This window comes from Trachurus japonicus, chromosome 11, assembly GCF_045865225.1.
Source record: "Trachurus japonicus isolate A0001 chromosome 11, Traja_1.0".
Lineage (NCBI taxonomy): Eukaryota > Metazoa > Chordata > Actinopteri > Carangiformes > Carangidae > Trachurus > Trachurus japonicus.
Genome location: NC_140917.1, coordinates 22,998,567 through 23,012,057, shown reverse-complemented (window position 1 = coordinate 23,012,057; position 13,491 = coordinate 22,998,567). Strand labels below are relative to the sequence as shown.

Below are 13,491 nucleotides of genomic sequence, written 5' to 3'. Positions count from 1 at the left end.
TATTGTATTGTATTGTATTTACATCCCAAATAAATAAAACAGCACAGTTTTATTTTTACAGCTGCCATGTTCTGGCCGGCCTGATCAAAACAATTTCATTTCCTTAGATAACATCACTGAATTCACCATTGTGACCTGCACAGTTTATGTTAATTCTCAGATGGTCTGATTTCATTCCAAGTTAACAAGAAAATCCTTCTTTGGAGCCAACAGGAAAGACAAATCGAAGACACATGATCTTTGCAGATGACTTGTTGTCTGATAATGTTCAGGTCATTACACCGAACATGAGATTTCTTTGGATTTATAGACTTTCTTTTGTATGGGTTTTATATTTTCTTTAGGTTATTTTTTTGTTCTTTTGCCTTTTTCTATAGCAACTTCATTCTTTTTTTTTTAAACACATGGTAGACCAAACATTGCAATAATAATAATAATGACTATGTTTAGCCCATAACTTGTAACATTTAACAGAAACAAGAAGAGGAAATAACAAAAAATAAATCTGGCTAGACGGGCAGAGACAGAAATTTGAGAATAGCGACTGAGCACAGGAAATGTAGAGTCAATGGAGGGAGGAAAAGAAAGACAGGGAAAGGCAGGGAGGGAGGGAGAGATCTGACCTTGATGTCTGGCCACAGCAGCCAGCTGGGGATGGAGACATGAGGGTGAAGGAGAGACAGACAGAGAGAGAGAGAGAGAAGTAAGGGGGGTAAAGTGCTTGGGTGATCAGATTGCTGAGAGGGCAATAGTGGCAGAGATGGAGGGAGGGAGGGAGAGAGAGAGAGAGAGAGAGAGAAAGAGGAGGAGGAGGCTGTTTGATGAGGTGGGATGGGGTGATGGGGTGATGAAAGAAAGGAGGGACGAAGGAAGGGAACTGGCAGCTTCCTGGGCATGGTTCCATCAATGCATCAACTCCCTGCAGCCACACCCCAACACACACATACAAGTATCGATATCTACTGCCACACACACACACACACACACACACACACACACACACACACACACACACACACACACACACACACACAGCAGTCTGTTTCCACATATCTGTTTCAGCTATTAGTGTAGCTCATGTACATCTTTATACATATTTCATGTTGCACACAAATCTCTTAAACATTTCATTGTCAATGCCAAATTCTGACACAGTATCAATAATATCAGGATTCATATATTCATACATTTTTACACATGAGAAGAAAAAAAAATAACACATAGGTGAATAAAAGATAAAATCACACTCATATAACGCTCCTGTATTGCACCATATGGTGAGTAGGTAGCTGCTGCAGCTAAATCTAGAAATGCCTTGGTAGAGTTAAATTGGAGAATGTGTTCCTGCCAGAGAAAGTGCTTGTTGCTGGAAAGTAAAAAAAAAAAAAAAGCTTGCAGAATCAATTCCCGCGTGCTTGTTAGTGAAAATGTCAATCATGATATCTTCCATAGAAGGCAGTGAGTTGTAATTCATGGACAATTACCGACACTCCTTATCTCTCAAATTGTCTTCTGGTGCAGCGTGTGTCGTGACTCACACTTGCACGTTACACAGCAAGAAAGCGAATAATACACACTGACAGATGTTCTGTTGACACTGTGTCTGACATTTTGGTTTCTGTGTTTTATAAAATACTTTTCCACTGGTCAAAAATGTCCTCCAGAATTACAATAAATTCCAATTAACACCCTTCAACCATAAAAATGCATCCGTGTGTGGCCAGTAGAGGGTCTAGCTCAATTTAAAACATATTTAAAACAAGTGGGGACACCATGTCATAACTGTAAGTTCAGTTATTTATATAATAAGAAGCTCTAGCTCATAAACACCACCATACAACAAGAGAGCAAACAGTGGACCCATATGATGAGAGTGACACAGCTCCAGTTCACTACTGATCATGTGGTTACTGTTAAGGAGAGACAAAATGTCAATCTATATCATGTTAAACTAATCCGCAGTTTAACAGACACCATAGTAGTGTGAGTATTTTATTTCCAGGACCACAACAATGTCCATCAAATGTGTGGAGAACTACCTGAGGCCCTGTGGTAATAAGCACCAATCACCAGACTCCCCGGGCAGTGCTGAGGTCCTACAGAGAGGCTTTATCTCTGCAATTATTAATAATCACTGGACATCCAAAAGAAATATTAGTCCCGCCTGATCTAAACTCGCAACCGTGTGTGGGCTGTATCTAAATTGGTCGGTACAGAACAGAGTGACCTGTCAGAGCAGGAAGGAGAAATAAATAACTGGATAGCTACTTGGCCGTCTTCATCGCCCTGGTTACATGGACGAGAGGAGTTAGCTCCGGCTTCAGACTGAACGTCTGGATCATCATCACCCCAAGAGTAACTGCTGAGTAACCTATGATTTATTCGTTGTAGTAGTTGTTGTAATCAGCGCATGATTGTAATAAAATACACAAAAATATAAAATAGCAATGAACAAATTCAGATGTTGCCAAAGAACAACACTTAACAACCAAGACAATATATTAAATCTTTACAAAGTAACATAAAGTAAGGCAAATTCAGCCACAATAACTTGCATACAGATGTCTATGAGCTGTCCATAAATTCTTTGTGTGCGGTCATGTTGCCGCCTGGCTCTGTCTGATCGGTGAAACGGAGTTAAACGTCGCTAGTAATGGCTACATTTGATTGGTGAGACGCAGCCTCTGTTGGAAGTATGTCTGTCAAAATAAAATGAACAGATCGTGCATTGGATCGATAAAAATTAGTAGCGAGCGGAATGTACCTTGATGTAACGGAGTAGTAGGAGTAAAAGTACAATATACAAAGTCTCAAGTAAGAGTAAAAAACGTATGCTGCATTAATATAACTACTCTTACAAGTACAGTTTATCCAAAAAGTTACTCAAGTAAATGTAGCACATTACTACTAAGAAAAAACAAAAAACAGAAATGCTAGAAACAGAAGCCATATGCAACAATTCCCACGATCCTAAAATCCCAGTTCCAACGTTTTTTGCCCTAAGCTAAGGAGCTCTCCAAGAGATAAAAGAAAAGATGATGAATTTGAAAAAAAACAGAGTCTGGTTGACTGTGTTTATTCAAGAGAGTGGATATGTTTCGTTGCTGATTTGCTTACCTGTCATCCTGGACTTTCTGCTGATTAAAGCGGACATGGAAGTCTCTGAGCTCCTCTATCAGTCCTGCAGACAACATCTCATCAACACGGGCATCCAACCGCTCGTCAAGAGCTGCAGGGGAACAAAGGAAATAATATGTAACAAGTGTACCAGAAAAATATGACAGACACACCAAAAATCTTATTTCATGCTGCACTGAAGATCTCATAGGAATATCGACATTTATGTTCTTTAAATGCGAGGAAATGGATGCGATCGTTCCCTCCTTACCCTCCATGTCTGCGTGCAGCCAGAATATGCAGGGGTCTGGGTACCTGAGTGGCCCCCCAAGCTCATCACCTCCCTCCTGGCCCCTCTGCTCCTCCAGCCAGTGACTGTGAGGGACGCCTGTCTCCTCATGGATTTGCAGGCTCCTGCAGATCAACATACAAGCAAAGATGTTAAGGTTTAATAAACCTCTAAATTGCACATTGTGCAGACATAACCAAACTAATCATTTTTTAGAGGTTTTTCAGAATAATACAATTTCCTATGATCTTCCTGTACTTGAGTTGAGTTAATCATTCATTCATCCATATAATCCATTGTAAATGAAAACCTCAGCTTCCCCCTGTGAGGAGCAAATCAAGAGTAGTTTAAAAAGGAAAAGGTGATCCCTGCACCAGAAATGTTAAACTGTAAAAATAAAAAGAGGAAATCACCAGTCCAGTTATTTTTCAGCCAAGATTTTAAAATGTCAGATTTAATTCCAAACCAGATTCTTTAGCTGTGCCTGGTTGTGCTCTTTTTTGTTGATGATTAAAATAAAAAAGATTCCTGTCCTCTCCCGTCAACAAGAAGAACAGGGTAACCTAACCTGCTCACACAACAGACCAGAGTGCACTCACTGCTGCTCATCAAGCTTTGTATGTGTGTATGTATGTGTGTTTGTGTCAACGGACACTCGTCCTGTCAGCGCTGATTGGGTGGAGGTCGTATACTGTGACTGTCAGCCTGAGACAGAACATTGGCCCTTCAAGACCTCACACAAAACATGAGAAAACTCAAAAATGTTGTTATCGCATGACACACCGAAAAACACTACACATCACATTATCCCAAGGTTGAAAAGAACAGTTTCCCATTGCACTCATAAAAATGCTGTAATTCTGCTGCTGAAATAAACTCACCTCCATAAACATGTAGTATTATTCCAATGTTTACAGTTTTTGAAATTAATGTGAGTTACTTGGGTTTTTTTAAATAATGTAATTTGAACAAAGTTAAAAGTCAAAATTGTTTTACATTAGTGGTTGACTGATGGATTGTTAATGGCCAATATAATACAACAATAACGATAGTTAATGGTGTTACCATAACCTTCTCTAGATATGGTGCAATAAGATGATGTAGCCTGACTGCATGCTGATACTTCTTCCAATAAAAGTAGTTTGAAATAATTAAATAATAAAAGGTACTATTAATGCCGATTAATGGGTATACCTCTATTTTACATGAAATGGCTGATGTGGAGATTTTACTTTTGTGAAATTAATAGGATTTGTTTTGTTTTTGGGCATTTGTACTTACATCACATGGAGGGTGGGGTAGCGGTATTCTTTATCTGGAACTAACCAACTCACTATTCAATACAGATAAACAGCTTTTTTCCCCGACTACTGTAGCTGATGAACTGAAAAAAAAATATGTAGGCTGTATAACGTACACCTTAACGGGTGTATTATTTTGTGACGGGACTTCTTGAGTCAAGTAGTGGCAAGTAACGGCACATTTTATTGTCAGTATCGGTAACGGCGTTATAACAGGGGAAACAACTTTTTTGATCAATGAAAAAAGCACTGTCATTAGAAACGTCGTTATTCCCATCACTGTTCTTAATTTTTCCAGATTCAAACATAATTGTGAAGCTGTGCTCACACAGCTAGCTAGCTGTGTTTAGGCACCACAGCAATGAATGGGAAAGTGTGTCCAAACGTTTGATTGGTTATTTATTGATGTTGTCAGTGTTTCTTTTGCTACTAACTAAGTTGCTAACAAAAACAACTTAACCATAAAAAAATACTAAAAGCTAATCTTAACTAAAGAAAAAAAATACTAAAAGCTAGAAAAAAAATGTGTTTAATTTACCTATCCTTAGCTACACGCGTAAAATGAAGAGATATTTAAACCATTTAAGCACTAATATCCAGTGAGAGGCAAGATATGCTCACCTGGCAATCTTGCGTTTGTCATTGGGGTGTAACATGGCAGCCATCTTGGGGTCCACTTCTACCAGTTGTTTGTGTAGCTCAGATGCTCCTAGCTTTTCAAGCTCCAATTTTCTGCTTGGAGCCCCATCTCCTCCATCCGCCGACTCTTCGTTCTCCTGCTGCGACAGACATTTCATTTAAAGTTTTAGAGTTGACTCAAGCTGTATAAATATTGTCATGTGCTTTGGGCCAGAAATAACATGCATAGAAAGAGAAATAAGAAAAACTGTATATACACATACAATATATTTTCTTATTTTTCATACCTTGGCAACTGGGTAATGAAATCATAGTCACACTTTTTCATTACAGTATCAGTGAGCACTGAGAGCAACATAAACTGTGGCGTAACCTGCCAACAGAGTGAATAGATAAAATATGGGAGATTCTCACAGTTGTGAGTTGCCAGGTTGTTGTAACAGATGGGTCGAAATATGTATGTGTGTGTGTGGACTGTGTGCTTCAACTTACGACATATGATACATATCGAACTACGTATAATGATTATTCATAGGTTAGGAGCTATGCAAATTATGAGTTTCCTTGCAGAAACAACAGAGTGGGAGACTGTCTGGAGATAACCTTGAAATACTGGAGGCATGGCAGGTGTTGGCAGAGACACACAGAGGACAGAGGGAAGTGTGTTTGTGTCGTAGCGTTATGATACTCACCCCTGTATCCAGCAGGACTTTCCACAGCAGAGACTCAATGTAATAATTTGTTCCTCCAACAATGATTGGCAGTTTGTTTCTGCTGTGCATGTCATCTATGTTGAGTATGTTAAGGAGGGAACTGATCTGCACACATTTTATGTAGATGGCCGCACAATAATTATAACACCTTTGAAATGACCCATTGAGCTTCTTTAAGTGGCATTTAAACCATAACGGCACTGAAAAAGCTCCAGCAGGTTTCATTTAATCAGTCACTCTGAGAGGCTGCAACTCACATTTTGCTAAATCACATAACACCTACTCAGGTTATTCATGTTAACGGTACATTTTCTAAGGCACTTGTTTAATGGACTCGTATTATGTGCACAGTCAAGAAAACTGAGGATCCAGATAAGAGAGAGTAAATTGAGCTTTCTCTCTGAGTCTTTCTACTCATAGTTCTGCATTTAAGTAATAGCAAAAACAGACAAACCACTACACAAAATCCAAAATCCAAAACCTGGCTGGCCAATGGCTGTTTGTTTCAGAGAATTACATTGAAAAACTGAATTTAATAATATCTCATGACAGATGTGCTGCAGTGGGATAAAACACAAGAAAAGGCAGAAAATCAGCAACAAATCTCAACATGCTGAAGCTGTTAGTGATTCCAGGCATCAACACAGTGCGTGGCTAATAAGAGCATAAGCCACAGCAGAACGCTTGATAAACAAGAACAATGCCTCTTACAGTCAGTGTGGACTGAAACCTTATAAAGAGGATGGCAAGAGCGGTATTAAGCTGAATATTGTATTTCTTGTTCTTGTCAGCGTTTACAATAAGTGAGTACAGTGCAGGTGATATGATGATACACTCTTATAGCCATCGTTGAACATAAATATATGTATGAGGCAGGAAGATTGGTGTTTTTTTTTTCTCCTCTTTAAAATAAAGCATTGTTCATTTGCTTGGGTATGTTTCTGTATATACAGTACGTTTCATGTATTTATTCAACTTACATATTTATTTTTTAAAAAAAGAGTAAATGGTTGTAATTCATAAGAAAGGTCAAATATTGCAATAAAAATGTTGACAATCAGTGGAAAAGTTAAAGCAGAAGTAAGCGAAATGTTTGTGTTAATATAAGTCTTAAATAGTTATATCTTCTCAGCTGACAAGAAGTTAGCCAAAACGACCAGATCGCTTACTTCTGCTTTAATCTATTGATAATGACTTATTTATCTCAGCCTGAAGAGTCCCTCACCCCTCCAATGAAGACACAAAACAACATAAATGTCATCATGTCTTTTACATTCTTTTTTTTTAAACCACCATTTCAATGTGCTTTGCCACCAATATTAGCAAAATAACGGTGGAGGGCAACGTGCATTTCTGAAGTGAATCTGGTTCAAATTTGTTCTACATACGTCTTTAAGATGAGACTTCTCACCTCTAACCATCTCATGTTGTGTGATTCAAATGAATATTCCAGACCTAAGACATAAAATCATCCAAAGCATGAAGCACAAAGCATTAATCCTATTAATCATCTTCTGGTTCATGAGACAGGTCCTGAGACTGGCACTGGGAGTCACTGCAGTATGAATCCGTCAGCTTAACACATCAGCTTGTGCCACCTGGAAACGTTCCTCTATCCTCCACAGAGAAATGTAATGGGCCGATTAACCAATAATCAGAAAGACTGACAGCTGTAACCAAAGGGTCAATAATACTGTTTCCAATTATAAACTCTCTCTCAGCCACAGTTTGGTTCAACTACAATATTAACACAAAAATATCAATATTGGAGTTCAGTAATGGAAAAACCCTACTGGTCACACAGACAAGAGCCTGACTGCCACACCTTTTCTGCACTCTCTTTCCTTTTCTGTCGCATCTTCTCTCATCTTGCACCTTTCCTTCTCTCTCTCTTCCTCCCTCCCTCCCTCCAGTCGCCCACCTTCTCCACTCAGGGATAATTAAATAACCACTCAGCCATCGTCACTCACCTCCCCTTTCTCTCTCTCACTCTCCCTCTCACACGCACACACACACACACAGGGCTGCATCACTGTGTTTGAGGGAGGGAGAAACAAGAGACGGGAAGAGAGTGAGGATCGCTGACAAGTGGTGAGGAAAATTGAGGGAGGGAAAACAGACAGAGGGCCAGAAGACTGAGAGCAATAAAGGAGAGACAAGGGAGGGCTTCAGGAGGGAGATTATATGATTGAGTGAGGGGCTGATAGCTGATGATGTGTCATTAGGTTCCTGCGTCTTTGAACTTCTCAAGCTTGTCAGCCCTCTCTTGGTATTACACACACACACACACACACACACGCACACACTCACACTCCCGTTCTTCCTCTCCGTCGTCTCTCCTCCGTGCTTCAGTTTAAAATCCTCCACACTGCTTCTATCCCTTTAATCTGTATTCATCTCTTTCCATTTCTCCCTCTTCCCACCAGCAGCCTCACGCTGCACTGAGCCTATTCTTGGAGCTACCGCATCCCGTCTCGCTGCACTCGGCAAGAGTGTGTGTGTGGAAGTGAGAGAGAGTGTGTGTGTGTGTGGAAGTGAGAGAGAGAGTGTGTGTGTGCATGCCATCCTGATCTATTTATACCGCCCCTAGTTATCGCCTCCCCTCTCCACATCTGTTTGACGGCCGGAGTCTGCAGGAGGGTGTGACTGCCCAAACTATGCATGTATGTGTGTGTGTGTGTGTACATTTTTTTGTTTGAAGCCACGGTTGTGAGGTTGTTCCAGTCTTGTGAGGACATTTTGGGCAGTTCTTAGAGAATCAAAGGGTTTTTCAGGGTTTGGGCTTGGTATGAGGTTTAGGTTGGGGTTGATTGGAATTTAGAAAATGCATGATGCCAATGAGCGGCCCTGACAATTATAGGAAGGCCAGCATTTAAGAAGGTAGTCTGTGTGTGTGTGTGTGTGTGTGTGTGTGTGTGTGTGTAGATGCACCACTGACACAGACTCCTATAAATATCTCTAGTCTCTCTTCTCATTTTCAGTGCAACATCTGCAGTGAGACACACTGACAAAACAAGGACAGAGCACACCGTCTACACACAAACACACACAGACACAGACCAATTAGTAAGAGTCGGATCGAGTGAATTCTTCCCCAGCATTTACCACTTGTTAAGAAGGGATCCAAAATGTGATGGGGTGATGGCAAAGTGTGTGGAGAGGCGTTAAAGATAACAAACATTGCTCTTCTGCTTTCACACGTTTTGAGGAAAAGGATATTAGAGCCAGGGCTTTGTTCCTGAAGTCCACCACCGTGTAGCTGCTAACTAGCGGGTCCACAAAGCCGATCATGTGATGTCTGCACTGGGAGAGCTCCTCGGCCGTCACCTTGTTGGTGATGATGTCGAGGCCCTGGTACACCTGAGGGGACACAAAAGAGATGATCAAATAAATGCTCGCTTTTCTACAGACAGGTGTCATTATTTGCAGGAAATAAATATAAAAACTAATGGCATAGAATAAGAATCCGTAGATGTGGTCTGTCCAGCATAATAAAGCATAAAATCCTGGTCAACGCTGCTTTTATAAAACAAATATTTGCCATTGTCAGAAACTGTAAGCAGGGCTGTTAAACAGGATCGATGTCTGTCATTCACACAAAGCGACTCCTGACCATTTCTGAAAATTATCATCCACACCTCCTCTGTCCATTTTACATCACCCGGTGGCGGTGCTCCCACGTGAAATGTGTCAGCTGGGTGTCATACAGTAGTCTGTCGTGATTTTTATTCTCACACACTCACTCTCACTCTCTCATACACATGCACGCACACCAAGATCACACAGAGTCCAGAGTGTTACAGGGATGTTTTGGGGTACAGTGTCTCTGTACAGTGTTCAGTTCTCTCTCCCCATGACCTTTTCATCCTTTGAACGTGTGTCTTGTTTACATTTGTTCCATTGTCCTTGATTATTTTGAAAATCCTCCTTTGAGAAGGCGTCCACTGAGTTTATGTTCACTTCCTGTGCAGAGCTTCAGAGTCTTGTGCGCTGTAGAGGGGTCGTACTGTGAAGACACGGGACACTGATGAGCGCCGATAACTGGATCTACATGTGGAGTGACTGCAAAGAAAGGTGACTCCCCCACATTTAGCCTTCAGTAGATTTGTAGGCTCCTGCATAATGTAGAAGTCACTGTAGTTTGTGCCACTCTTTCTCTACTCTTCTTTTCAGAGCTGTCAGGGCTGCAGTATTTATTTTAAGCAGCTTGGAGGTCAGCTATTAACACTTTCTTCAGTTTGTGTTTTTGAGCCACTTTTCAATGCTGTGTCATTGGTTGTTCAGTTTTACTAATTGCAAGGGATAGAATAAGTAAAAGGAACGCTACATAAAAGCTCTTTTACTCTGTTCAGGACAGGACTGTTGTGCCTTTATTCCACCTTGCAAGGCTGTATGAAACATTCAAACAGAATGGATGGACATTGTTGTTCCCCCTTTATTCATTCACCAGTCATATGCAAGACTGAAGCAGGAAGCAACTGGGTCTACATCATTAATTCTAGTTTCCCGAGTAATTTTTTCTTTTAAATAAAATGGGGGCAGCAGTGTTTTTAAAAGCCTTTGTATAAAGGGCACAAAATCTAGTATTGTGGATGTTGCATGTCATTGTAGAATGAGATACTTAAAGATTATACTTTTTGATCGGCTGTGGCTCAGGAGGTAGAGTGGGTTGTCCACTAACCGGAAGGTCAGTGGTTCGATTCCAGGCTCCTCCTGGCAACAATTCAATTCAATTCAACTTTTATAAAGCGCATTTCATGCACAAGGCAGACTCAATGTGCTTCACAACAGGTATACATAGTTACAGTAAAAATAGTTATATAAAAATCAATTAAAAATCAATTGAAGAGTGCAAGTAAACAATCATATCTTCACCACATACACACTTAAACTCACACATGCGCACCCACTCACACAACCACACACACACAGTTCAACAGAATGCTGTTGAAAAAGAACAGCATGTCGAAGTGTCCTTGGGCAAGACACTGAACCCACACTTGCCCCCCAATGTGTCCATTGGTTGTACGAATGTGTGTGAATGGTTAGATTGCCTAGCGCTGTATGAATGTGTGTGTGAAACGGTGAATGTGACCTACAGTGTAAAGTGCTTTGAGTGGTCTGATAGACTAGAAAAGCACTATAAAGTGCAAGTCCATTTACCATTTTACCATCAAAACGATTAATTTTTTAAAAATAATACATCCACAGAACGTCTAGGGTGCAGAATAAAAGTATCAATTTTACTGATTTTTTTTTTGTAGTATAGAAATTATTGTTTTATAAATTTTGACAGGTTGGAGTGAGAGCGGGCGAGTGTGACCGACTGGCCGGGAGGAATTAAACTTGTAGCTAACATCTTTAAAGGGATACGCCGACATTTTTTTCGTGCCTTGCCTCACTCCCGAGTCCATGACAAGCAGATAGACACCATCCTTTCGACTGTGCGTGCAGTAACGAGGGAGATAGAGCCGTATCGCCCGTAATTAGCTTAGCTCAAACGCTGGAAGTGTATAGGTAGCAGAGGTGGCAAGTAACGAAGTACAAATACTTCGTTACTGTACTTAAGTAGATTTTTCAGGTGTCTGTACTTTACGTGACTTTTTACTTTTACTCCCTACATTTATACGCAAAAATATGTACTTTCTACTCCTTACATTGTAAAAACAGGCTTGTTACTTTTTTTTTTTACACAACGTAAAAGCACCGGTAAAAGACGTGACGAACTAGAGAGGGAAAGAGGGAGAACAAGAGGGAGGGAGGAGGGAGGGGGGGGACGGTAGAGAGAGAACCAAGTTACCAACTTGTACTGTAGCAGCGACATGGAGGCAGCAGCATGGAGGAAGGAAGCGATGGTGGTCGGACTATCCGACGGGGGGGGGGGGGGGGCACCGTACAATCAGCGCAGTATAGCGCATTTACCATTTACGAGCAGCAAAGCGCAACCTGTCCATGTGCCCGTGTCTGTGTGTACGTACGCGCACGTGCATGCCTGTGTGTGAGAATTTTTTTTTACACATGTATCTGTACTTCTACTTAAGTACAGAATATGAGTACTTTTGCCACCTCTGATAGGTAGTGTTAGCCTGCCTCCACCAAGTCATCAGAGACACTCTTCAGCAACTCTAAATGGACCGATCTTCGTCTCAGAGCTGACAAAACTCTCCGGTAAGGCGTCTTGAGCGGTAACGGGACGAGATCAGTCAAGACGGAGGGTTCAAGCAAGGTTTATTTTGGTTCAAGCTAGCTACATCGAGGGTAGGTCTGCTTCCTATTTCAAAGTAAAAGCACTTCTGTATGTAAAGGGCAACAGGTGTTTTATTTTGTGAAAGTAACCGGAAGTAACCGGAAGTAACCAGAAGTAACCGGAAGTAACCGGAAGTGCGTTGGTGACAACGGCTAGCATGAGTAGCGCCGAATTTGTCCGAACAAAATTGTAAACAGCTGGTATTTAGACAAATTAAGGACACACTGCTGATCTAAACAGCTACTTTCTCGCCTAAAAATGTTTGAAATGTTGATAAAGTGATATATTTACAGAGTTTAGAGCTAAAATGAAATCAGCTTCTGACTGCTGATTTCGGCTTGAGTAGGAGGCAAGCTAACACTACCTATACACTTCCAGCATTTGAGCTAAGTTAATTACGGGCGATACAGCTCTATCTCACTTGTTACTGCACGCACAGTCGAAAGGATGGTGTCTATCTGCTTGTCATGGACTCGGGAGTGAGGCAAGAGATGAAAAAAAATTGTTGGCGTATCACTTTAAACTAAACTTTAAAACTATAACGTAATTGTGTGGATGTTGCCTTTTTCCATATAGGGAGCCAACAGGATGCCGACACAAATGAAAATGCAGCAAGCGTTGGTCCATCTGTAGGTTCAAAGGACACCAAAGTAGTTAGTAAATGTAGTGTAGATTAAATGTAGGCCATGGTAGACCAACAATATCCAAATTGCAGAAAAACATAAGTTAAAATTTGACCTAAAGAAATTGCAGATGGTAAAATATAAAAAATCTCCCCTTATTTATCATGCAAATACACTCCTACTGCCCCGTCTTCTGCTTAGCATCTGTGTGTAGTCTACCATCAACCATTTAAAGTGTGTGTGTGGCTCAGAAAGTGAATCAGCACGAAGCTGCCAGGAAAACTTTATGAAACCCTTCTGAGTAAAAAAAAAAAAAGTCCCAAACACTTTGGACTGAAGCTTCTGGTTGGATTCAGCCTTGATTTGGGAAAAACCATCTTGGTGAAACACTTTATTGTTCAATAATTTAGAGTAGGAATCATGAGCAATCAGCTATGGGACTGCATCATAATCCCAAATGAACATGAGTATCACCTTTACAGCATGAGGAGATGAATGAATAAAGTCACTCACGAGTTCAATCGTGAGCTGATTTTTCCCATGCATTGAGGAAAGTTTAGAT

The 13,491-nt window shown here is 40.7% G+C and overlaps 1 protein-coding gene across 2 annotated transcripts in view; it reads right to left on the bottom strand.

The window, feature by feature from the left end:
* trit1 (tRNA isopentenyltransferase 1) overlaps positions 1–13,491 on the bottom strand; it is a 42,578-nt gene that overhangs the window by 16,830 nt on the left and 12,257 nt on the right. The window contains exons 2-6 of one of the 2 annotated variants that reach the window (XM_085791911.1): positions 9,284–9,419; positions 6,039–6,142; positions 5,329–5,486; positions 3,389–3,531; positions 3,118–3,229 (exon numbers count right to left, since the gene is read on the bottom strand). In XM_085791911.1, the coding sequence (XP_085648037.1) occupies positions 3,118–3,229; positions 3,389–3,531; positions 5,329–5,486; positions 6,039–6,142; positions 9,284–9,419 (653 nt within the window). The remainder of the gene's footprint in view (positions 1–3,117; positions 3,230–3,388; positions 3,532–5,328; positions 5,487–6,038; positions 6,143–9,283; positions 9,420–13,491) is intronic. The other variant, XM_085791912.1, reaches the window with a different exon arrangement.